We start from the raw sequence: 27,336 nt of genomic DNA on the forward strand, positions 1-27,336 counted from the left end.
ATGGTACAAGGGTACCAAATTGAGCATTTTGCTCTTTGTGTCACTATTAATATTTGTGGGTTGATGTACACAAAGAAAGGTATGATTAAAAATCATTGTCAGCCAACTCTTTGAAGGCATTAAATAGAGCATAACAGTAGCATAAATAGTTAAAATAGGATTCTGTTTAATCATTAAGCCAGACGCATATTGAGGGTTTTGTATTCATTCTCTTCCTGGAATGCTCCCCTGCATGTGTATCTCTCTCTCCCCACTCTCCCTCTCCTGTCTCTCTCGTTCACTCTCTCCCTCTCTCACTTTCTCCGTCTCTTCCCCCCACCCCCCAAGCCCCCTTGTCCTGTTCTTCACTTCCTTCATATTTTGCTAAAATGTTGCCTTCTTAGTCAGTTCTTCCATTACTATCCTTTACAATGGCGCAGGCTGCTACCCTTTTCTGTCCTGTCCAGCACTCCCCATCCCTCTTGCCTGCTTCATTTCTCTCTCTCTCTCTTTTTACCACCTTCTAGTATACTATACTTATTTTGTTTATTGCCTGCCTTCCCCTTCACCCTACCCATAGAATGTCAGGTCCAGGCTCACTGCTGCCTTCCCAGTGCCTGTACAATGGCTGGCACAATACAGACTGTCTGTAGTATCAGTTAGATTCATTAAACCTTGAATCACATATTCAAAAATATCTGATGTTATACATTATGCTAAGTGAAATAAGTCAGTCAGAGAAAGACAAATACCGTAATGAACTAATTGAACTATTCCCTTTTTGAATGATTGTTCATACAAATTTGCAGAGAAATTTTTCTTCAATAAGTGTTCACAGTTCTGAAACCAAATGAGAAATGTGGCTTTACCCCAAATTTTTGTACATTTTCTTCTCTGTCACTAAGCCTACCATTGGCATATAAAAAGCTCCATCAAGGGTCATTTAGCATCATTCCAGGACATGTCACTAAGTTGATTGAATTCAACAGCATGTCAGATCTCAATGGCAAGAAAGATACATGGGAGAGGGACAGAAGATTACTATAGTACTACAGTTTTTCTAAGCAGTCTTCCAGCCAGTTTAAGTTATGATGATTTAATGTGGGGTCTTTGAAGATTATTGGTTTATTCATTTAACAAAAAATTTGCATGCTACAACTCTGTGAATTCCAGTGATTTTCTAGGTACAGAAAAATCTCCTCTGACGAACATAAATTCCAGAACAGTGAAACTCTGTGTCTTCTTCCAGGGAGGAGGTCTTTCGTTGGGGGAACAGAGGGGCCTCTGTTGGATAAGTCTTAGGAGGCAGGGTAGAGGGTGAGCCTTGAACTTCAGGGTCTGGAGAGCAGAGACAGCTTCGTTTTCAACAGGATACGTTCATCTGCCAACTATGGAAATGACTGTCAGTGCTTTTACCCTGTAGTTCAAGAACTACCAAGGTAATGTTAACTTGTGCAAATGTAATCAATCGTCTATTGACTGCCTTCCTAATGCAGAAGATTTTAGGCGATCATTTGCCTTTGTCTTCAAACAGAATCTGTATAGACTAGCTTTAGGGAGAATTGCTGAATACATAGAAATAACCTAACGAAGAATTTCAACTAGGGAGTATAAAATAAATTCCTGTTTCTTTTTAACTTTTTTCTTTGAGGATCTTAAATCCATAGAGTTCTTTCTTTGTAAGCATATGAATGTGCACTTACATATGCATATTTGAATATTACTTGTTTTGATTTCTCCCTTTACTTGGCTATTTATAAATAGTTGATAAATGAACATAGACTTTGAAAATGTCATACATTATTTTTGTCAGTTTCTTGCATGAATAGGAGACAAGATTGTGTTAGGATTCAGTCCACAAATTTATTCTGAGCACATACGGTGTCAGGCACTGAGATGATGAGTCATGTTTCCTGCTCTCAAGGGAGAGAAACTGTAAGCAGAAAAAAAAAAGTCTTCAAAAATTAAAGCATGGGATTTTATTGGTATATAAACAAGGGGCTCCTAGCACAAGGGAAATCAGCATTGAGGGCTTTCCAAGAGAAGGTGTTTGGAGGGGACAATGGGCCAGAAGGGGAGTGGGCAGGGAGATGAGCCAGGAGAGATAGACTAGCTCCTGAGAGAAGCTGGTTTTGTAATCTGTAGCACAGAGCTTTGAGAGATTGGATTCTGTATGAGTGGCTTGCCTGACTTTGACCTCTCTGTGTAATCAGAAACCAGTCTGGATTTACATAAAGGAAGTTGTTAAGTTCAAGATTTTTGTTGAAGATAGAAGCTTGTCTTGAGCTTGCACTCTGTAAAAGAATGTAGACTGGCCCTGTGCACTGCTCTCAGCGACCCAGTACTGGTGTGCAGGGCGCCCTGAGTATGCCCTGAGGCAGGGTCTGTTCTCATCCCCATCTTCCATTCTCCCTTGCTGATCTGGGAGGATTGTTGCTGCCTCTCAGACTTTCTTCCTAGTTTCTCAAAGTTTGGGCTTTAAGGGTCAAGTCTTCATCAATGCTAACTGCCTGCTTGCTAATCTGAATGTTTCTCTCAAATATGTAGGTGATCTGTATATGTGACATTTTCAAGAGTCTCCTCTTGTGGCCAATTTGTACACTGACATGGCTTAAAAAACCTGAATGCAGACGTTTGAGTGCTCCGTATTTGTGTTCATTTTGGAGCTGTGCTTTCTGTGTGGTGGTGGGCTAGAAGAGTTGTTTCTGACCCCTTTGTTAGTATCAGGGCACTTTATGTATCAACTTTAAATCTGTCTCTAGCGGTAACAGGCGCTCACAGCACTGCTTTTTCATCATCCCCTGCCTAACGGCCTGGGCCAACCTCCTGGTAAGAGTAGTGGAGAGCCAGGGAAGCTTGTCCAGGAAAGAGTGACCTGTTTGCATTTCAGAAGGAGGAGCATTTCAGGGAAATGAGCCTGCAGGCCCAGTGGCATATGGTATTTTTGGTTTACCCATTCTTATGTGGCCACTTTGAAGCCATTTTTAAAAGTCAGACATTATAACATTAAAAAAAAAGAACATAAAAATAGTTACCAAATACTGTGCAGAGCAAACCTACCAACATCTTGAGCCTTCCTTATCTTATTGTTGAAGCTCCTTCCCTAAGTTGGGGATCAGGATTGGGGTCTGGGAGGGAATGGGAGTGGGAACCTTCTGGAAGACACCCAGATAAGGAGTGGTCATCCTTTGACCACGCCGGGTCTCTCAGAGAGCGCTGCCAGTTACTCGGCGCCTGGAGCCTGCTCGTTCTCTTAGGGGGCTTCTGCTTGATGGTCTGAGTCACAGTCCTTTGATCTCTTCCCTTCAAGCACTGGGCTTCTTTTTAAAATTAAGACATAGATATGGCTGTGTAATAACAGAAATCAGTTGGTTTTTGTTTGAAATTCCAGAAGAAAGGTTTCTGCATTTTGTCTATGTCCTGAATTTGCAAACCTTATTTGAATAGGTACTTACTGAACCCTGGTGTGTGGCGGGGAGGGGGCCTCTGGGCCACACTAGGATTCCTTCCTTTAGGTCCAGGCTGCCAAGGAAATCCCCAGACACTCTACTAATGCTTCTCTGGTGCCTTAGCAAAATAATGCATTATACTTAAATCAGAGTATGCCCTAGAACCGTAGTTTTGGAGGATAGGAATGATTGAAACTTGAAGTTTTAACAAATTTGGAAGGGGAAAACTTTACTACTGAAACGCATAAAAGCAAGAAGTTCAGTCTAGCTGTCCCAAGGACAGGTTAGGAATGGATATAGATATAGACAACTCCTTTAAGAGTTACTGGAGCTCAGGGCAGAAATGAGGAATTTGTCTAAGGAAAAAAAACCCAAAAAATTAGTGTTGGAGAAGAGAGGAAGGGATGGCTCCGAGAGGTGTTTGGTGCCTGGAAGAAAGAGAAGAAACAAATTTTAAATAAAAAATATGTCTCCACAAAATTCCAGTGTCCCTTTCATGTTGTGGCATATCCACAGTGGTCTGTGCATGTGTGTGTGTGTGTGTGTGTGTTACACATATATATCTGCATGTGTTTATAATCTGGCATATTATTAATATTTATTGATTTCATTGAATTTTGCTTCCACTCTATGAAATGGTGGCAGATCTCACTCTCTAAAATGTGAATAGATTTGTGACTTTGGTTCTATAGGGCAAACTTAGCTTTTCAATCCTTAATTGAGTGCCTACTTCGTCAGACACTGAGCAGGTTGTTTTATCAACATCCACTGCACAGCCCCTGTAAGGCTGGAGGCACAGACCAGAAGCTGATAACTTTTTACTACTGCCTGCTCCCTGTTCTCTGCTTTTTTAAAAGATGAACCAAAGCAGTGTGTACCCTGGAGTTTCCATTCAGATGCCGGCTCCACGCAGTGCCTTCTGTGATAACTGCCAGATTTCTCTGCATTTCTTTGGTTCCGCACAAGACCCCCAGGGCAGTGCCTTCTGTTGTGAATGGACATTTCTGTGTCTTACGCTTCTACTGGAGGGAAGCTGAACCCACTTGATTGCATCCTGTGTACAAAGCAGGCACTTGGGAGCTGTCAAAGTCAGATGATACAAAGTGGTTTACATTTGAATGTTGTAAACACTAAAAGGCTCCCTTAACTTTGGGACATGGATGTGAATGAGGTAGCTTAGATTAGAATGTGGGTTTTCAAAGTTAGAGATAAAGACATCCAAAATGGCATACAAGGTGGCACATTTTTAGGCTTTAAGTCAGTAGGAAACAACATCTATCTGAAAAATCAGTTGACATTTTGAGAACTTGAATTTATTTTTTTCTTTAATGAGTAAAATAAGTCTTAGGAAAATTATAAAGGCCTTTGGAGTAACTTCTCTTGGGAATAAGATGTGTCCAGAACTTAGTTGCCCTTAATAAAGTAATAAAAACTGACTATGAAATTAATTGCAATAAGCTATGTTGTGCCCCCAAATTGGAAACAATTGTGTTGCGATTTTGTTTTAATTGTATTTACTTTGAACAGAAAGGGTTGTAACACTGTGTAATTATTATTCTTGTGAGTTATGTAATAAAAGATGATTGTTAGTATTCTTTTGTTAAAAGACATACTAAAAATACTTTATGGGTTTACTGAATTTGAATTAAGAGCTGGATTGTCTCTTTGTTCTTTCCCCCAAATTAGGTGTGTTTTGTTAATTTCTAGACAGGGGAAATAACATAATTTCCTTCTCGCTCTTTGTGGCGTCCCTGCCTCTGTCCTTGCACATGCCCTGGAGTTCAGATTTTGCAGCTTTCCATGACATGCCTGTCTCAGGAATAGTTATTTTTTCCTTTTCTGAATGTCTTTAGGAGATTGCTGATGTGGTAATTACCTTCTCATACTCCATTTATCGGGGAGGGGGAACTGAAGTGTCTTTCCTGTTAGATTTTAAGCTTTCTAGAGGACAGATTCTCTTCACCATCACCCTTAAAAACCCATGGTGGTGAGTACAATGTCCCTTATCTCATGGGTGCCAGAGAACTCCTAGGGTACCCTGCCCTTGTGGATCTTCTCCAGTAGCCTTCACAAACTGCGCCATTTTCATCATTGGGGGATTGATTCAAGATAGTAGAACCATTCACACATGCTTGATTACTTTGTGAGGTAAGAAGATCCGGTAGCTGCAAAGACAGAAAGAGTGGAATCAGTCTCTTGCTTTTGACTGCTTGCCAAGCCCAAAGCAGGATGCTCCCCGTGGAGCTTTCCCCCTGTGGCGATTTGTGCCCAGGACACCATTTCAGAAGGAAGTTCTCAGCGGAGCATATGGGCCACTACATTCCAAAGAGCAGCCTCCAGGCCCTGAAGGCAGATGTTTCCTCCTCGCTGCTTTCATAGCTCCTTCTTGGCATAATTTAGTCTCTTTAAGCCTCTTATCTACTTCCTAATGCATGTCTCCATTACCTGGCTTTTGTAATCCACCTTTGAATAAGAGTCACCCTTTGGCCAAGTCCATCTTCCTATCAGTCCTCCAGTAGGAGGGTGTTTACAGTGTCAGGAGACTCAGCCAGCAGGATGGAGACTGAGTAGCCTAGGGGAACTCCATTAGGGTTTTGATCATGATCAGGCCCAGGGGGTTGGAAGGATTTGGGTGTGCCCCAAAGCTTCTTCATCACAAAAGGATTATAAATAAAATTTCTAAAATCTTGAAAGAAGATTACCCCTTAAAGACTCTTTGCTGTTTGTATTGTATTATAATTGGCAACTAGCTGGAGACTTTTTGAAACAGCTTTGCAAATTCTAATTAATTACACAGGATTTATGTTGTTCCTTAAAACATTATAACACATGGTGAGCCATTTTTCAGATATGGGATTTTTATCCTGTTAATTGGTTACATTTGACTGTCAAGATTTAAAAATATGTTTAACAAGGAACCAGTATAAATGACCCGTGGACATGGATAAAGGAGGGGATTGACTGGGGGGTAGGGTGGGTGGGACAAGGAAGAACAATGGGGGAAAAATGGGACAACTGTAACAGAACAACAATAAAAAAATAATAAAGAGAAAAAAATTAAAAATATGTCTGAGTAATCCATTAAAATATAATGAGAGACCTGGTATACATTGAGGTTGACTCAGACAGTCTATGAAATTTCACAAATATACTGTGGAGTCTGGCCCTGGCTGGTTTAGCTCAGTGGATTGAGCGTCGGCCTGCGAGCTAAGTGTCGCTGGTTCGATCTTCCAGTCAGGGTACATCAGAGAAGGAAAACTCTGACTCCAAAAAACCTCCGCTGCCTTGCGGCATACCTCTTCTGGGGAAAGGCTAAGGGAGTAAACCCCGACAGAAAATCCGGAGCCGGAGTCCCTAAGGCGGTTTGACGTTGTAGTCAACACCGGCAACTCCTGCGGCGCACCTGAAGCCAAGCTGTATCGACTCCGTCTTTCCCTTGGACCCTTCAGCTGCGAAGAGAGGGGGGGTCTGCTGCATGGGCAACAGCAGACCCTCCATATCACCCTGCCCAGGCTCTGTAGCTTCAGCTCCACTGGAGAGGACACTCCAGCGTCATCGCAAGATGTCAATTCAACACGGGAGGAGACAGATGCCGTGTCACTCCCGAGTCGAACTGCACAGCCATTCTCGGCGGTGCAGATAGACACTTAAGAAGCTACACCATCGTCTCTCGAGACGGACGGCTGCCGACGACGACTGTGGAGTCTGTTTTTAGAAAATCAATCTAATTCTAAAGGAAGAATAATCATTTGTGACTTGGTCATGTACTGTTTTAAAACCTGACTTTGGAGCTTTATTTGATGTTTTACTGTTGTCACTTCAGAACAGATGTCACCTTAAAATGCTTAATCTCTGTTGGTGGAAATCAAGTCTCTGGGTAGGGGCATTTCTTTATGCCCCCCTGTCCAGGTGTCCTGTGACTCAGTTAAGTGAGCTGGACTTGCTAACGCAGGCAGCTGCAAGCTGTTTCAGGCCACTGAGCTATGGTATCCTGAGGACAAAGAGACTTCGCTGAATACTCCATTACTCCCTTGTCCTATCATCTTGTTTGGAACTTAGCCTTAAGGACTTACAGTTCTGTTTTGTACCTAAGCAATTAATGTTTGAACCCCGGTATCCTGTTTTCCCTGTAAGCAATAGGATGTGTATCCTGTAATTGCCACCCTCAGATTTCAATAAAAGGAAGGTGCTTGCTCTGCTCAGTCCTATCTTGCCTGAGCATGCAGCAGCCCTCCATCCGTCCCATTCTGTCTGCTGGTATTGCTTCTGCGCCCTCACCACAAAGTACTACAACGATCTCTGATGAGGTTATTTCTGTTTCGTTGTCAATAGAAACAAACCCTTTCAATTATGTAGCCAAAAGAAATCAATGTAGTTACTTACATTTAGGATAAAAGAATATATATGAACGTAGAAAATTTAGTATTGATAAAATATTCTTAGAAGCACAATTATAGCTCTTTTAAAGATTCTTAGTCTCCCCTGCACTCTGCTATATGTTAAGCCATGGTATAGCGTCCTTGTATTGAGATGGTGCTACGAGTTTCCTTGACTCTAGGTGTATAAAGAGAAAAGTAGGATGTGGCATTCAGTTGGGTTTTGCTTTTATATCCATTCTAACATCCTCTGCCTTTTAATTGAAGTATTTTGTCCATTAACATTTAACATTTAATGTAATTATTGATGTAGTTGAATTTAGTTCTACCATTTAATAATTTATTTTCTGTTTGTCTCCTCTGTGTCTATTCTTCTTTTCCTGCCATCTTTTGAAATACTTGACTATTTTTTGTTTTTGTTTTTAAAATTAAATTTTAATTTTTCAATTTGCTGTTTTTTAGCTCTTTGTGTTATTATAATGATTATGCTAGATATTATAATATGTATTCTTAACTTTTTTGAGATCCGTATGGAGTTAATATTGTTCTACTTTATGTAAAACATAGAAACCTCGCAACCGTTTAGGTCTGTTTACCATCCATCTTTCCCCAATTCTGTTCTTTCTGTTTGGTTTCATATTTTTTCTTTTTACTTCATAGTGTACATTTTGACCATTGCAATTTATTTTGAAGACAGGCTCACTTTTGTTTCTTATATTTCCTTGTTCCAAGGCTTGGATTATTAGGAATGCTTACCAATGTTGTGGCTATGAAGAGATAATTGTATTGTTGTAAATATACTAATTTACCATGTTTATTTTGGCATATGACATAAATGCAATAGACCTTTCCAAGGTAAAAAGTTATAGTTTTCTGTAATAAAAACTATAAAGTGTTTTTTTTTTTTTTTTTGAAGTTTTCCTTAAAGGTTGTGATAGGGAGACTATTTGGTGGAAAGGCATAAGGCTAATTTATCAAGGTAATATTTTTCAAGTGGGAGAATGTTTTCTGAATTATGAATGTGAGACTATGATAAATATACATATACCTACAATAGTATTTTACAAGGTAAGCCAACATGGTGCCTTTCCTTAAAAACAAACACGCAGGCAAGCAAAGAAAGCCCCTCAAGGTTACCATGCAAAAGATACTACACATAATTCCTTTCCTGTTTTTCCTTCTCTTCTGCATCATTCTTGTGAACTACGTCAGCCCTTGATCGAGTTCAATATGAAGTTATAAATTGGTGGAACACTTGGAGGTTAGGGATTTTTAAAAACACATCTTTTTGTTACTTAGTTTTAGAAACACCCTGTTTTTAGGACTGAACCAGAGCAGGATGGGAAAGAAATAGCTGAGAATTGTAGATCTCAATTGTGGATGAGAATTTCGAGACTGGCTATTTTAAGAGGGGTAAATTCCAAAGCAGAGTTTCCCTAGTGTGATTTGAAAGTGGTGTTTTGGGTGTCAAGCTTGAACGAAAGGGGATACCATTTTGAGAGCTTTTGAAGAAAAATGCATGAAATCAAAAGGTAGAGACAGTTATCTAAGTTCAGGAATGTTTCCTGGGACAGATTTTGTTCTGTTAACCACTTTGGCTAATGGAGATGACAAACTGCAAGTCCTCGGAATGGACTAGACTGCTTTAGCAAATGATTTATCCTGTAACTCATCGAGGGAGAGCCAGAGAGACTGAAAAACAAGGGTGTGCTTGGAAGAACACAAGCTTTAGGTGGTAGTGGTGATGTAGTTGATGGCAGAACATCTTTTCTGCTTTGCAGTGAATGTGAAATAAACTTAGGAAGAGAGCAGCTGGGTGGAGGGCATAGAATCCGGGGAAAGCAGCGCTGCAATCACCCTTGATGGCCACGAAAGCAGAACCCCTGTGGAGATTAAATTCTGAACAGAAATAAGATAGAGGAGGAACATAAATACCAGCTAGACAATTTTGAATGCGCAATCCAACATTCCGCCCTGACAGAAAATAACAGATGAGCCCCAAACGAAACTTCTCAAACCTAAAAGCGATAGGTACAGCTGTTTGGAAACATGCGGTGAACATGGTGTTGGGATAGCTTGGCTCTCAGTGAACAGCCGTTGAGCTGTTCTGGAAATGAAGAGGAGACTTCATGCGCTGTCAGTCTGTCTCTATTCTTAGAGTTGAACTAGAGGACCGAAGAAGTGGATAAAACCATGCTCTTGATGTGGTAAGATAAAAACCATGCTAGCCCCTTACGTTATCGTCATTCTATGATAATAAACCATTCATTTTTGTGCGTGGTAAATAACAATGCTGACATGTTCACAAAATAATGCGAAGCATATGGGTCACAACTGTTTTTAAGTAAAAACTTCTCTAAAGATTTATTTAGGTTCCTTAATTATAGAGTGGTTTGGAAGACTGGCATGTGGTTTCAGTTTATGGTTGTAAATGTTGGCCTTGGTGATGGTACGTGCTAATGTTGTCAGAGAGAAAGAACAAGATTGGGGGCTTGTGTCCTTCTGGGCCCACCCTTCGGTCGTTTCTTTAAGCAGCGAAGTCAAGATCTGTGTTTACACAAAATAAGTATGATGACATTTGTAGTGTGCTGGCGATGGGTATGCCGGTAGTCCAGGCCGGTTTTCCCCTGGTTTTCCCAGTGCTTAAGTGCTTTAATTGGTAAAGTTTTATGGTAATTTTGAAATCAGGGCTCTCTTAAGATCCTGAAAAAATAATGATCCCTGTTAGCCTTTATCTTATATTGAAATATACTCTCCACCAGAGGAATCCAACTGGTTTGAGGGATAACAATGAGGCATTTCTGGACAGACAAGAAGAAATTAAGTGTTCAACTTTGGCGTTTTGACTTGAAGTAAACCCATGGCAGGGTCATGGTGATCTTCTGACGCCTATATGTATGTGTGTGTGTATGCATGTGTGCGCACACAATCATATGTCGTTATTCATGTTAGAAGTAATTTTGCATCATTTGGAATCTAGTAATAGTGTAATATATAAAGCTGAATTGTAGTCCTAGGAGCATGGGGAAAGGCCTGAACTAACTCAACACACAAAGAGGTTGGCGGGTATGTATGGTGGGGAAGTTCAGCTGTATTTGCCCTTCTATGCTTTCCTGTATTTCTTGCCGGTGATTATTCCGATAGTGGCATCTCTGAACTATTGTCTGGAGGTGGAAGGAGTGGGAGGGGAGGGAGGCTAATAAGAAAGCTAAGCAGTCCTTTCCTTCCCTGCATGAAGGTCACAGAAGAAATAGATTTCCTGTTTACCTTACTTCATGAGCTCACTCCAGTAGTAACTTTGGCAGTACTTGGAGGGAATCCACTCGTTCATTTACTCATGATTTGGTATTGGTGATGTCTCATGTTTATAGATCTGTGGATAGAAAGAAAACCTGTGTCCCAGAGGAGCTTACACTCTGGGAGGGGGTCCGAGGTGTGTTTAACTATTTACAATACAGAAAGGTTCCAGACATTAATCAGGGCTTTATCCCCTTTTAAATACTTTTATACACTTTTGTTTAATCATCTAAGCTAAAGGATGTGGCTCCATTTGCCATTTTGTACATGAAGAAACCGAAGTTCAGCCAGGGTACATGACTTGAGGTCATGTAGTTGATAAGTTGTGATACACAATATTACCAAGCGCAAGTTATGAGCATCCAGAAGAGAGAATGTGGGGTCTCATGTCACCTCTAAGTCTCGGATCATTTTTCTTGAACGGGGCTAACATTGACTTCATAGAATGTTTTAAGGGTAAATCTGATGGTAAATACAAGAACACCTCACTCAGCACCTGGCACATTGAAGGTGCTTAGTAAATTGTCGATATTAACAGCTCCACACACTTTCTGGAAGGAAGTCTGAAAGTCCTTGATCGAAATTTGCACTGTGGTCTGGTCAGCTAAATATAAACTGTTCCTGTATCCCCGTCCTTCCCCTGCCTCCAGACTGGTCTCGCTCCTGTGCACCCTGTGCCCTGTGATCTGCCCAGTTGCAGAGGTGGTGTAGACCCGTGGTCGAGAGCAGCAATCAGTTCTGGCTCTGCTGTGCCACACGGCAGTATTACCTCACTTTTTGCCTCAGTTTTATCATCTGTGGGTGGAATTAATAGTAATTTACTTTTAGTAGTTGTCATTTTAAAAAATGATTAAATACGAAGTGCTGGGGGGCAGTGCTGGTACATCTGATTACTATGTCCTTGTGCCGCTCCCTGGCTTATGATCATCTCTGATTTTCTCTTTTGGAGTCTGCCCATGTATCTCCTCACTCATGTGTCCCTTACGTCTGTTTGCCCTCTAGAAACTTAGAAGGGCTCTGAACCTCACCTTTGTTTTCTCCTAAAAGCCCTTTGTCTTGCAAATGAATTCTTTAGGACTGTTTGTCCCCCTTCTAAGATTCTTGAGGTCCCTGTCCGGTACTGCAATGTTTTGCACATAATCTTTATCACTTTCTGGTTGCCATTTTCTCTCTGTAGCTCTCTTTGCTGGGTTTGACTGAGAACTCAGGAAGGAAGGGATGAGTCTTAATTATCTTTACATTGCCACATGTTCTTGACACAAGGTAGACTCTCAGTAAGCACTTGCTGATAAATTAAGTGGAAGAGGAACTTTACCTAATTAAATACATTATCATATTGTCAAAATTATTTTTCAGTTAAGCTAGAGGGCGCAAAAGTCATTCCATTAGTAAATTTTGAGGAGGGGAGGGCCAACATGAGTCCTGGCTTGGCCTTACTTGATAGGGAGAGGCCTTTGTCATCATAGGGCACAGCGAGATGTTTGAGTGGCTGGGATGGAACAAGAACCACGGCAAACCCATAGTACCGTTTGCCTCTGGTGGACCTTACAATTGCAATCATTTGTGAAGGCAGTAGTTCTGTATTTAGCGTAGTGATGGTAATATCGGCTATTTGGTATTTGATGTCATTTTCCTAATGTTTGAACAGCTTTTTTCTTTTCTTTCCCTCATCCTTTTTGAAACTCCAGTGTATTGTCCTGAGAAATCTCAATATTATCCAGTTGTGGATGTGTGATGTAACATTTTCCTTCTTGGTTCTTTGAAGTGCCTAGATTTTAATAAATTAAACCATAAATATAGCATAGCTTTATTTAGAGTACAATAAATCAGTACCATTTTGGTTCATTGAGAATGCATAGAAAATGCACAAAGGATGGGTGATTATTTATTTACTTACCTTAAGAATTTGAAGGAAATAAAATGTGATGTCTCAGCTTTCTATCTAAAGCACCCCTGTGGCCCTTTGAGGGCCTGTTGTTACATTTGATAAACACATAATAGTGAGCTCATTCTAAGCACTTTATCCATCTCCCCTGCAGCTTTGCCCTGTCAGATGAAGCATACCGATCCCTGCGAGATCAGGATAAAGACCAGTGTATTCTCATTACCGGGGAAAGTGGAGCAGGAAAAACAGGTAAGACCACCCCTGGACAACCTCACTTTCCTCCCTGGAAGGTGAAGGCTGCACAGAGTGACAGAATGACCATAGCAAAGAGGGCAGGTGCGGCTCATCAGCATGAAGCTGTGCAGGGCCACCGAGGGCTCCTTTGTGGCAGGCTACTGAGGTCTTGCCCACTTCCCTAGGAAATGCCAAATTATCAGGCTTTGGGAGGACACGACCTCAGCTTCTTTCTGCTAAAAAGTGAGAGAAGGCACCAGGAAAATGCGTAATTTCACTCTAGAGAAGTTTTCCTATGAAGCCTAAAGAGTTGAGATTTTTATATGTATATTTAGATGGACTGGGAACCTCCCTATAAAACAACCCCCCAAATGGAGGGATTATGCTTTTTCCCTTGTCCTTGAGTGAGAATGTGGTTTTACACATAGTCCCCAGCTACCCGGGAAAGAGCTACACTCTCTAAGCCCAAGCTTTACAAATTAAAGCTCCTGCTGTTAGTGGGTGTCTTTGACAGAACTGATGAGTCCATGAAGGAGGAGGAGGATGGTGTGGGAGATGGTATTTTCATAACCATTTCATCTTTAACATGTTCTTTTTTAAAATTAAAGTATGGTTGACATACAATGGTATATTAGTTTCAGGTATACATCATAGTCATTCTACATTGTATATACCTTACAAGATGATCACCTTGGTATGTCTAGCACCATCTGTTGCTGTCCAGAGTTATTATATTACTGACTATATTCCCTGTGCTGTACTGTATGTCCCTGTGACTTATTTACAAAATTTTCTTGTGTTATAGCTAAGACTCTGATAATTGGTCATATATGCTACTTTGACAAAGTGGGATTTAAATATTTCCACTTTCTTGACTAGTTAGTTATCAGATTAATAACCTTGATTTCCCAATGATCCCCTGTGGATGGATGTTTCAGTCAACTGACTGAATCCATTTTGTTCATGAGCCCTTAGCAAGATTTGTGCCTTTAAAGTCTCGCTCTCTGCTTTGAAATGGCTTTTCATTCTACACCTATTCCTTCCTCCACTTTCTTTAGGAATACGTTCTTTCTGCTCCCAATGTAGCTAAAGACAGAACGGTTAGATTGGCATTTCCAGCTCCTTCCCAGAGCCCTTTGGATACATAAGTACACTGTCTTTGCAAGGTTGTGCGGATTCTAGGCTCTGGATGGGCAGACATGGAAGGAAAAGACTGGCATGTAAGAATCTAAAGTATGTGACAGAAATCATAGTCGCTTATAGTTGGAAGTGATTTTAGTTATAGACCACCTAGTGTGGGGTCCACCCCAGGGACTGCCAAACTCCCTCTTTTGTAGTGACAGAGGGCTTGCTGCTTTGTAAGGCAACCCGCTGACTTTGTTATACACGTCATATTATTCTGGGATTATCTCAGTTTGATTTTTCTCTTTACCCTCCTATCCAAATTCATTGTCTCCATGAATAGGGCCACCAGTCCACCTCTTGTCTTAAGCTGGAAGTGTTAGAGAAACAGGGGAGTCCAAAAACAAACCCCAGAGTTTTCGGCTGGGAGATAGGCAGCAGGAAGGAGCTTTCAGGATGCCCTTGGATGCCTGGAGCTAGTGGCTGGATACATCGTTGCAAAGATCCGCTTTACTTCCAAGACTCAGGAAGATGGGAGGGATCTTGGACTGTGGGCTGGTACGGAAGAAGCAGACAGAGCCTACGGAGGGTTCTTTGAATGGTCAGAACTGTTTGCAACACCCACTGCATGAGAGGACGCAGAGGGAGAGAGGAGGCAGGGAGGAAGAGAGAAGGAGCTGTGGACATTTTGGGGCCAGCTCTGGCTCTAGGAGGCTCTCTCTCAGGCTCTCTGGCCCTCACGCCCTCACTCTCTGGCTCTTGTGGGCTCCTCCATCTGGCTTGGAGCAGGGGTCTCCAGGCGGCTTTAAGAAGAGGCTCTTGCCAGGCTGCTTGGAGAAGGAGAGGAGATCCATGCGATTTGCAGGAAGAAGGCAGTTTACAAGGAGGCTGAGAATCCAGGCGGTCCTGCATTGAGAGCTGGAGGGCACCACAGCACAGAAAGGACCTCCCCAATCAGAACTGAGTGATTGGCAGCTACTGGTAAAGCTGAACTGTGCCTAGGAAGTAGGGAAACGGTGTTTCTGACTTCTGTAAGACTGGCCAGGTCTGGGAGGGGGAGGCAGGACTTTGTGTAAATAAACAATTCTTTTTCTTTTCACCAAACTCTGGTATTCAGAGTTATGATTCTGGCGGCGGGCAATCGGACCCCTAACTAAACAGCCCGTGGGTTCTGTTTCAATCAGAGCAACCCAGGGGTTCTGTTACAGAAGCATAAGAGTCATCTTTGATTTTTTTCGTTTCCTTGTATCTCCCACATGGAATCCATTTTCTAATCTTCTCAGTCCTTCCTCTAGACTATCTCATGCCAAGTTGTTTCTTCCTTTTCATTGTGTCCACATGGAAACTCTAGTCGAAGCCACCAACCATTTGTTTCCCTGGAGTATTATCTGTAGTATATCTAACTGGTTTCTCTCCCTTCCCTCTATGCTGCCTGAATGATCTGTAAACACGAACACTGGTTGATACTCTTGGCTTTATTGAGATATACTTGACATATAACCTTGTGTAAGTTTAGGGTGTACAGGGTGATGATTTGATGCATGTACATATTAGGAAATGCTTGCTGCAACAAGGTTAATCGGCACATTCATCACCTCACATAGTTACCTTCTTGTGTGTGTGTGTGTGCAAGAACTTTTAAGATTTACCTCTTTGTGTAGGTAGATGTGGGGACTTCTAAAATTTACTCTTTTAGCAACTTTTAATTATATATTGTTTAAAAAAGCCAAATTGGGCTTGTTTCTTGAGGTTCTCTCTGATCTAGCTCCTGTTTCTGCACCTTCCCCTCAGGCTTTTTTTTCCCTTCAATAATTGCAGCTCATGTTACTTTTCATTAAAAGTCTTATTCTCTATTGTGTATAGGCAGCGTTTCATTATTTAGAATTTTCCATCCCTTTTTAGATCATTCATCTGAATCTCTGGATATGGGCTCTTGCCTGTATTGCTTCAGAAATTTGTGATCTTTTGGCTGCTCAGAACTCTTCCCCCTCACGGCTAGGAATTTTGAGAGGACGTTAGTGTCTTAGGAGAAAGTTTTTCCCCATTTCTATCACTGACCAATTCTTAGGAAACAGTATTAATTCTTAGAGACAGTACCGTTTCTTGTTTGTTACCAGTGAAAATGGAAACAAGCAATTTAAAAACTATATCCCTTAACAAAGGGCATTGGTATGGGTGGCGTATCTCATGCCAACTACTCCCTACCCCAATCCTTTTGACTGTATCTACAACCCTTTTTTTTCTTTTTATTTATCCATGAGAGAAGAAGAGATCAAAATATTCCTAAGCTTATTAATTTTTTTTAGGTTTTTACTCATTCTTCGTCATGACTAAAGATATACCGGGTGGAGCAAAAATAGTTTTACAGTTGTTTGTGTGGAAAGTAATAACAGTAAATAAATAATAATACAAGGATAAACTGTTTCGTGTACTCACAACTATAAACCTACTTCTGCCCTACCCTGTACTTTCTGAGGGTCTGATTGTATCAATTTGTTCCTAAGTGCGTGATCAGATGGGGGTTGTGGTCCCTGGTTTGATTCCTCTCCACTAGTTCTTCATCCCCTTTGGAACATGTGCTCCAAGAAGACAGCACACCCACTAATTCTCCATGTCACTGTGCGACCTCCTCCTGCTCCAAGTGAAAACCACACAGCTTGCTCCTGGAGTGAGGATCCATCTCCTGGTGCGCTCACGTATCCTCCTATTGAAGAACTGAGTGGAGGTAGCTGGTTTCAGAGGGTTGACGTTCATTCTGAGGAAATCAAAACCAAAACCACCTCATTCCTCTGGTGGCCATCTAGGGGCATGGAGTTCATTCTTTTCTGTAGTTTTCAACTCTCTTGATATTTTTCTACTTAATTACTTGTCCTGTTGGTTTCAATATCCCATTCACCACTTGAAATTCTTTTCTCCTTATTATTTTCCCTGGATTTAGTCCTTCTTGGAGTACTGCCCTCTGTCGTATGCTGGACAACGGAGAGCTGTTCTCAGGGGTGCCCCCTTTTCCCTGGTGGGCCATCCTCTTACAGCAAACAGGGTCAGGTGCTGCTTCAGGCCTGACGCAGGAGGAGGGCACCCGGAGAAGCGCTTCCCAAACCTTCCACTGTGAGGCACCAGGTTCCCCCTTCCCCACATCTGTTGCTGACCCATACCAGAAAAATGAAGTAAGACAGAAAATTCAATCTCTTTAAGTTTTTTGTTTTTGTTTTTCTTTTTTTAGTTTTAACAGACAAAATAAATTACCACATTACTACAAAAACTTCTAAAAGCCCACCCTCATGTATAGAATAGTAACAGTTCGTGGACTGACTGGCTTTGAGTAGTAAGGGTCCTTGGATCTTACGTTGAATAGCACTGCCTGAAGGTCATCTGAAGTGTGGCTTAGTTTTGAGCTGCTGCGATTCCTGGATCTCGTGATGCTTCAGTTGTCCATCATCACGGAACCTTCTGGGGCTGGGAGGTGGATAGCTCTCCTATGAGCTGCTGTTTTTAAGTATTCACTCAACCAGACTCTTTGTAGCTGCTAAGCCCTTCCTTTCCGGTTATAGATCCCAACAGTATCTCCTACTTCTCTGTCCCCAGGGACATTTAGTGTTTTGCTTACTCATTCCCATCTTTTTCTACTTTTTATTTTTCATTTTTAAAAGCAGCAGTAGAAAAGTTGCTTCAAATTTAATTATGGTTTTAATTGTATTAGACTATAAATTTGAGCAAAGCATAGCATCTGTGTTGTTTAATATCTCTGTTACATGGAGATTGCTTATGGAAAAATAAAATGATAGGAAAATATAGAGAGATGGCAGCAGAGTTTGGAGAGGGGGCTTAATCTCATTTCTTTGCGGAAGAGGGATGTCAGGTCATTCCTGAAATGTCCCATTTTCTTATTTACTAACATTGTTTTTTGAGTACATGTAGTTATTAAAATTTTGGGTTAGAAAATAAATGAAAGAAGAGAACTAACATTGACTGAGGGCCCAGAATGTACTATGTACTTTACATATAGTATTTCTTTTCAGTAAGAATCTTCACTTAATAGCTTAAATCACCATGTGGTATCAGTGGGCTTCTTTTGTAAGAAGTGATACTTTAACTAGGTTGTAAGCCCCTTTTGGTAGATGATGATGTTATTGGTCTTAAATGTTGGAGACAGTCTTATACTGCAGGGTTATGTAATGTGTGTACTCCAAGAGGTGTGAACTTTTTGAGTTCTTTGGGTCCCTGTTTATTTCATTACTGCTGTGCTAAATAAAAAATCCATTATGCTTCATAATAGTGCTCAAGTAGGTCTAGGCAGTGAACTCACAATTTACTGCTGTGGATACAAATAGTTTATAGAAACGCGTGCAAGCACGGATGGGGGTAGGGCAACAGAACATGAGGGAACCATCATTCCTACCCTATTCCAAAGACATCAGAGTAAATCTTTGGGCCTGAGAAGATGATCCTGACATGAGAAAACATTATAAATTATTTGGTTTCTAATTTTACAGTTACATCAGTTTCTAGGAACTCTTCAGCCATCTGCTTAAAGAGTTATGAAGCCTGCCTTGCTCATTAAGACCTTTAGTTCTGAACCCCAGATGACCTTGTGCTGCTTCACATGTGTGGTAGCTCTCTGACTCTGTCAGTGACAGAGATGTCACTGAGTTAATGTAGCCTCAACATCAATGAGTGTTTCCGAATGCTGAATATATCTACATTGAAGCACAAGAGCTAAACAAACTTAAGGCCAAGATACAGTGAGCTTTCGTTTTGTTTCTTCCCCATGTGAGAAGGGCCTTTTTTGACCTGCATGTTTTATATGCATTACCAGAGATTTTTTTGGACCATCTTTCAGAAGCAAAACCACTTATATATAGGTGTATTTCAATGAAAATGTTACCGGTCATGACTCCTCTTGGAGTAAAGGCTGCATTTCTCATTGCAAGACCCACACTTTTTATACCATGTGTAGAGCAGCTTGCGGCTGCCTTTTGGATCATTGTGGATGTTCTGTAGCGGGGCTGCAGATTCAGGACTGCTAAAAGGGTGTTCTTCAATATTGCAAAGTCCTGGTTTCATTGTACACAAATGTGGCCTCGTTGATTTAGGCAGTCTCATTCTTTAAGCCACTGGACCACCAAATCAGCTTAGTCCCTGAAAAAACTTGGGCATCTTTACAAAGGAAATAGAAAGGTACAGATGTAGATAAATATATCATTATGTGTGTATGGTAAATGTGTAGTTGTCTCTATATGCTGTCTGGCCTATATCATGTAAGTCTTCTATGAACTGTGTGTGATGTATATAATATTACATGTATCAATGAATGCATACATGGATACCTGTTACTTCTTGGATAAATTTATTAGCAGCTCTGTGAAGAGAACTCAGAATAAATGTTGCTTATAGTTCCACCTTTTTGTTTTTGACATAGTAATTGAATCCATGTGGAGCTTATTCTGTTAACGTGCATAGGTTTTGATATCATAGCAGTGAGATTCCCATTCATTTGTCCTTATGGTTACAAATGACTTTCATTGAAATATTTATTTTCCATTTCTCATTCACCTATTGCTATTGCACAATGCTTTCTTTCATTTAAAATATTATACAGTTATATGATTATGTAATAATTGCATAATAACATATTATTCACAGCCTAATACAAAGTACCAGGAAATACAAAGTAAAATTTGTTATAATTCTTCCCTTAGCAGGAACTTAAAATCCCCAGAATCATAAACTATCACTGTAACCCCTTTCCATTCTTTGTAGAAATGAATTCTGATCTAGTAGTATTTTGTTACAGGACATTTGTCTGTGAGTGCAGAATATCTGTGAAACCCTAGGGGTTTGACCATTTTCTAGTGAGAAGAGATTTTGACTTCAAAGACTTCATATTTTGTTTATCTGACTATTGCTGAATTTTAAGATTCATGTTATATTTAAATATATATACATAAATTTACATATATAAAGTATGTATGAGTTAGAGAAAATGATGAACTAGGAATTGATTATAAACAATGCTGTTACATTTTTGGCCCCCCCTTTTTACATTACAGCCCCTATGACTTCTTTTATAGCTGGAAGTTTGTACTTTTTAATCCCCTTCCCCTTTTGCCAATTTTAAATGCCAATATTCTGTCTAAAATGGCAGTGCTTTTCAGGTTTTTTAAGTACGCATGAAGAGTACACTTTTTTGTCTCAACTAGAATCATTTTATACCTTTACAGTACGTGTGGAAGATGTTGTCATTGAGAATATGGTTACTGGATGAATGTATTCACAATCTACTCAAAAGTATTGCTTTGGAAATGCTTGCAATATTATGCTGTGATTGCCACGGTCATGTTTAGTTGGTTGATAAAATAGCATAATTCAAAAACTAGACTTGGAAATATGGAGGATGATAATTATTGGTTCTTTTCAGAACTATGATATTTTTATTCATATAAAGTTTTGATCTGGATAAATATCTAAACATTTAAATAAAGGTTCGAATTTAATTTGAGCTTTAGTACAGAAGCATCAAAAGGATATAAAGTAGAAAGCTTTATGAGATAACTGTTATTTCCTGTTTCCAGTATGGTGAAATATTGTGAAAACACTCCTCTAAACTATGTTGAGTCTTGCAACTTATTATTACTGGTTTACTTATTTCTCTAAGGAAATGAATATCTTATGAATTACTTAAGGTAAAAAATTATGAGCTGTTTCTCTTACACAATGGGACTTTGGAGATTTTACTCTTAATCCCGACTTCTGAAAAGAAATTATTAAAATGAGCCCAGTGTTAGAATTCTTGAAGGTAGTTTAGAATCCAAACACAGAAGCTTGTTAACAACTTAGATATAAGTATCTTTGACTATATTTAAAAATTATGTCTGAATTATTTAAAGTTAATAAAAGTGATTCTTAATTTCAGTTTAACTTAACCCATATTTATACCTCAGTAGATTCTGCGAGTTTATATTTATGTACAATTTAACAGCCAAATGATACAAATAAAGTTCAGATTACAAAAGACCTGCTCCGGTGCCACTTAAAAAGCAAAACAAAACAAAATTGACCCTGAGAGAACTTGTTTCCATTTAATACTGCCCATTAAACAGTCTCTGAGAGGCCCATTTAATTCTAGCAGCCACCAGAGAGTTCTGATTCTTGGTTGACACCCCCTCCCCCCAAAAATCCCGTGGCATTTTGTCCCTGGAGTCTGTCCTGGCCCAGAAAAGGATTCCAGAGAACTCAGTGTGGTCATGTATCTGAAGTTTGAAGCTTGAGGCTATAGTGAGTTCTATAATCATTGAAATAAACAGCCTGACCTGGACTTTTAATACTTTTTGTTAATTTACCTAAAAGAAAACTTATATTTTCATCTCTATGTGTGTATTTACCACTCTCTGGGACAGTTATTTTGCCTATAAATGTTTTCAGTCTTCTAGTAGTATAATGGATAGAAAGATAAGCCAAAAATTCCCGTCAAAAAAGAAGACAAGAAGAATATACATAATATATGCAAAGGTGTAGGTGGGGGTGGGGAGCAGCGAATGCTGCTGAGAAAGCAGAACGAAGAAAAAGAAGGTCTGGAGGTTGCTTCAGAGGCCAGACTGCAGAGCTGGCATGTGAGGTACTCAGGAGAGATGGAGGCCAGCCATCACAGGATGTGGGGAATTGGCTGGGAGCACAGCCTCACCTGAGCCTGAAAGCCAGAAAACCTAGAAGGAAAAACCTTGAAGTAACCAGAAGAGTTTCAGTTTGGACTGGTGGGTAGAGGGACATGCGCCAACAGGAAGACAAAAAAGAAATGTAATAGACTAGAAACTCTTTGTCTGTAACTGAGGCCAAGTCAGCCTGAACAGAGCAACAGGAATATATACATATAATTTACCAGCTTTTAAATAAACCCTTAGAACAATGGAAAACATAGTCCAGGACCTTTACACATGGAGGTGTTAAGGGACAATGAACTTTGGAGGAATGGCATTGCTAAGATGACAAGACTGACATTTCTCGGTTGCAGTCTTTTTTGTTTGCTTGTTGGTTTGTTTTGTTTTTTAAAATGATCAACAGTTTAATGGAGCCATAGCATTTACTGGATTCTCAAATGGGTACAATATAAAATCTGTCATAAAAATTAGTAAATGATGCAAGGTAGAATACATTTTAATACTGGTGCAATGGCCATAGTTACAGTCTTTAAAAGGAAACAGCAGAAATCAGCCATCACAGACCACCAGCTAATCTTTTAGACCCATTGCATTACCCACAAAGCAAACTGGAGGAAGACCTAACTCCAGTCATTAAAGAAGTTAGTCTCCCTCCACAGTTCTCAGGGCTCCATGAGATCGTTTACTCCTCCTATTTGCTGTACTCCAGACGCGGTCACCTTGGGCCTTGAAAACTTCATGTGACCTGCAGAGATTCTTGGTTCCCAGTGGCTCCTGATAATTACTTTGGGTTTGCTCAGAGGCCCAAAAGCAGCAATTTTCAGCTGGTATACCAAAAGAATTTTTAAAACATGCAGTATCTGACTCTTTAGTCAGGGCCATTGTCCTCTTTTCCCTCAGATTGTCAAATAAAAAAGTGACAACAGCCAACACAACAACAGCCATCTGGTGTGAATGCCCTGTCTTGAACCACAAATATATAGGTCATATAATAGAGTTGCATCCCATTGGTCGCGTCACATAATAAGGTTGAGTTTGATTGGTTAATTCCTGGTACCAGAAATCCTTATACACAACTACAGATACCTGATTTCCTAAAAAGTCACTTTGGAGCAAAAAGGGTAGATCAATCAAATTATACCTCTTTTATTGTTAGATAGGAAAAAAAAAAGTTTTTTGGTGTGCCACAGAATTTTACTAATTAGTTTATGTGTGCCACGAGATGAAAAAGGTTGAAAAATCGCTGCCCTAAAAGCAAGTATTTGGACAGAGTGCCCAAGGTGGCATTCCAGCTGTTCATTTGTTATTTCTTCAACAGTGGAAAATGGGACTAGAAGCCACCTGCATGTCTTTGCAAGAGAAATGGCAGTGTTGAGATTTGCCCCCTAGAGTCAAAGGTGCAGGTACTCACACCTGGCGAAGACTCCTGCTCTTGGACAGTGCCACCAGAGCAAAGACTTGAGAGAGAGCAAGATTTGGGGTGACTGATTTCCTTACCTTGACCGCCCAACGGAGGCAGGTGTTTTATTCAGCCAACATTTAATGGCGGAACATTTCCCAGATCCTGATCTTGGAGCATTAGAACGAGAACAGCCCAGTGAGAAGCGCATTCCCTGGCTAATCAGTGTGGGAAATGCAACATTCTAGATCCTTTTCCAGAGTTCCACAGTGCACATGGTCCTCCAAGAAGACCTTCAAAAAGGAAACGCGTTTCACTTCATCTAACTCGCTGTGGCCCCTCGGTGTGTTAGATATTGGACCCCATCTTCCCTAAATACCTGTTCACATTCCTTGGAACTCAGTATTAAAAAGATCAGGTTCTAGGAAACGGGTGCTGAGAGGGGACCTGGGCTGATAGATGTGAAAGGATGAAACTAACACATTTTGTCCACCTTTGAGTCAAGAATTCTTGGGGTGTCTCTCAGGTGACCTGCTTTTCTTTTATCAGCTTACCTTTTAGAGTTACTAGTAAGGCCCATATAAACAACCTTGTTACCAAATCCTTACATTTGCTGCTTAGCTTTTAAATTGAGTTGAAGAGGAATTAATTTAGTCTAACTGTGAGCAAACCAGTTTGATATTGAAAATACTTTTGAGCAGAACAGTTCTTTTACAATTTAAAAATATATTTGGTAAAGATTAATTATCAAGTTATTTTTGACATGAATCATCTTGTATAATAGAGTAATTGTATGTAAATGATTGCTTTAAGAAGATTGTTCCCCTGAGATTTTGTTGGCATTGTTACTCAGCATATTTTTCAGCAGCCCAGTGATAACCTTTAAGTACAATTCCTATTATATCTAAATTAATGATGTGTCATTAAAGAGAAAGGACAAATTTTTAAAGATTTCCAAAACATTATTTATTCTCAGGTATAAAGGTATTTGAAAACACTGTTAGTGGGTCTTATCCTCCCAATTTCCTCCCTCCAAATTAAAAAAAATATCTGCTTAATTTATTAATATGGCTTGTTTTCGTCCACAGAGGCCAGCAAGCTTGTTATGTCCTATGTAGCAGCTGTTTGTGGAAAAGGAGCAGAAGTTAATCAAGTCAAAGAACAGCTTTTACAGTCCAACCCAGTCCTGGAAGGTAGGATTTTCTGTGTACATTGGGTCGGAGTGACTGGAACGGTAGATCCAGTGTTCAGAGCACTTCAGATACCTGGTGTACTGGGACATGGGCTGGGAGGGAAGAGGAAAGAAGAGATTCAGGTCAAGGCCTGCTGAGCAAATGAACTGCATCCTAAGAACTGTTGGCTTTAGTGCTTGAAAGAGGGAACAGTTTACTCATCTAAAAAGAGCTTTCCCACTTAAGTTATATTTTCTCTTTCAGTTATAATTTGAACCACTTCAGTTTGGCTTAAAATAATCAACTGATTTGTCTTGATGTCTAGGAAAAAGTTGGTGGCAAAGAGCAGTGTGAGCTGAGTGCTATTTTATTATTTGGGATAACACACGTGGCTACTTATTTCTGTTGTCAGGGAAACCAAAGCTATGCCAGAGAAACATCTAACAGCCAGTGTTTTCAGGGCCACAGAAAGCTTAAAGCTGACTGTAGAGCTCAGATTCTATGGTTGGTCCTCTCCATCAGTCGGCTCTAGCTGCCATAACAAAATACCATACATTGGATGGTTCAAACAACAGATATTTATTTTCTCATACTTCTGGAGGCTCAGAAGTCCAAGATCAATGTGCTGGCCAGGTAGGTTTCCTTCTGTGGCCTCTTGGCTTGTAGGTGGCCGCCATCCTGCTGCTCTGTGCTCACATAACCGTTTCTTTGTGCAGGTGGTGGTGGTGGCAGGGCTGGCTCATGACTTCATGAAACCCTAATTACCTCCCAAAGGCCCCATCTTCATATATCATCACATTGGAGTTATGGGCTTCAACACATACATTTTTGTCGGGGGAGGGATATGCAAACATTCAGTTCATAATGCCATCAGGAAACAAAGCCCCAAGTGAGTCCCCTTAGTGCTATGGAGGTTAGCATAAACCATCCTTTACTTTGGAAACAGCAAATCAAAGTCCTTAATGTTGCTTTATAAGCATGTCATTTATTGCCTTTTAACATAGTTATTGGGAGAAAGTAGGGTTTCTCAGCCTCTGCACTGTTGATATCTTGACTGGTAAGTCTTTGTTGTGGGTGGCTGGTGTGCATTGTAGGAGGTTTGGCAGCATCCCTGGCCTCTAACCCCTCCTGACCCCCCAGCCGGGGTCCTCGTCGTTACCATTGAAACTGTCTCCAGACATTGCAAAGCGTCTCTTGTGGGTTTAAAATCACCCCTGATTAGAATCTCTGGTCTAGAAGAGTAGTTTGGTTCAACCCTTTATTCAGAGCCATGGAAGGTCAAGATTTAATATGGATTAATGCAGAGCTACTTTGGATTGGGGTGCTACCCCCCAGTGTGAAGGGGCAGAACTCTGCCCATTGTCAGGCCTAGCCTTCTCCTTCCAGTTTATTACAAGGAGATACCATGCACCTTTATCCCCCAAATAGGGGGATAAGAGTCACAAAAATACTTTAACTCTGTGAAAAGCAAAGACTGAAACATCTATTATATTGTTATTGATCTTTCTTTCCCTCAGGACCTTCACACATAGAAAAGCTATTAAGCTGTTATAGAACGTGCTCTGTCTTCATTTTATTCCAGTATCTGACTTTTTGTTTACTGTCTTTTACTTTTAAGTTAGAGTGCTAGCCATGTGTTGTATTTCTGCATGTGTTTATTTTAAGAATGCTGTGATCAAAAGGAGAAGCACTGTGGAATGCTGTAGTTTGCATCTGGGATTAGAATCTGGCCCTTTATTCGATGGTATTTGAAGCTGGGCCCCAGTGCAGGAAATGGAAGAAATGTCTACTGTGGGCATGCATTATCTTTTATGGGAATGCTTTATTTTTTAACTGGAGCTGCTACTGTAAATGAACATTTAGAACAATGAACTTAAAAAAACAATTGAGGAATGTGTCTCAAGTGTTCTATAATGGAGCACTTGTTTTTTGCTTCTGTGGCTGACAATGAAAGTCTTTAGTATTTAGAGCTAGTAATGTGCAACTCAGATTTGCTTGATGAAAAGATGGTTTATGGCTTGCGAATGGTGCCCTGAATAAAGTTTTTTTGAAGCAATTCCTTCACTTGCCCTTGACCTTCAAGACACAACAAACTATCTTTTATCTTGAGGGCTGTGCAAGTTAGTTAATTTGGCACCCCTACATGTTTACACCCACCAGGAAGGACTAGTCTGTGAAAACACACAAAAATGTCATGGTCTTAATGATAACTAGGTCAACAATCTCCATTCTCAAGACTGCATTTATTAAAGCCTCTTAGCTGATGCTGGATGTGGGATCAAAATGTGAACTTCTTCAGCAAGCATCCTTTTTGAATATTTCTGGTGTGCAGGTTTCCTCATTGAATATAGCATCTCAGTTTATTTTGTATGCAAGAGAGAATTTGGTGTCAGGTAATTACCAAACCATACCCATTCCAAGCAGCATCTCTGATACAAGAAACTTTCCGTTTGTTAACTTTGTAAATTTTGTCTTCACTGAGGAGGAGCCATTTATTATTTTTTTAAATGAAAAACATTAAAAAAAGAAAAAAACAAAAAACCCAGCTATTGTGAAGTATAGCACACCAGGCTTGGCTACCGAATATCCAAAGTGAACTTCAACTTAAATACACATTTCTGCACCTGGTCTGGTGATTGCTTTCGAAACTTGGACCACTTTTAACCCTTAGTTATCATGTGAGTTCTTTCTCCTCTAACGTTCTTTCCATTTAATTTAATGACGTTATAGAGGCTTCCAAGGGATTTGATGCCTGGCCTCTTAATCTA

The 27,336-nt window shown here is 40.3% G+C and overlaps 1 protein-coding gene across 1 annotated transcript in view; it reads left to right on the forward strand.

Moving 5' to 3' along the window:
* The window catches only part of MYO1B (myosin IB), a 165,078-nt gene that overhangs the window by 64,702 nt on the left and 73,040 nt on the right, over positions 1 to 27,336 (forward strand). Inside the window, exons 4-5 of the mRNA XM_090281999.1 lie at positions 13,141 to 13,235; positions 24,485 to 24,589. Coding sequence (XP_090138125.1) covers positions 13,141 to 13,235; positions 24,485 to 24,589 — 200 coding nt within the window. The remainder of the gene's footprint in view (positions 1 to 13,140; positions 13,236 to 24,484; positions 24,590 to 27,336) is intronic.

The sequence above is a fragment of the Furipterus horrens genome, unplaced genomic scaffold, assembly GCF_987537825.1.
Source record: "Furipterus horrens unplaced genomic scaffold, mFurHor1.1.pri manual_scaffold_1, whole genome shotgun sequence".
In the NCBI taxonomy this organism is placed as follows: Eukaryota; Metazoa; Chordata; class Mammalia; order Chiroptera; family Furipteridae; genus Furipterus; species Furipterus horrens.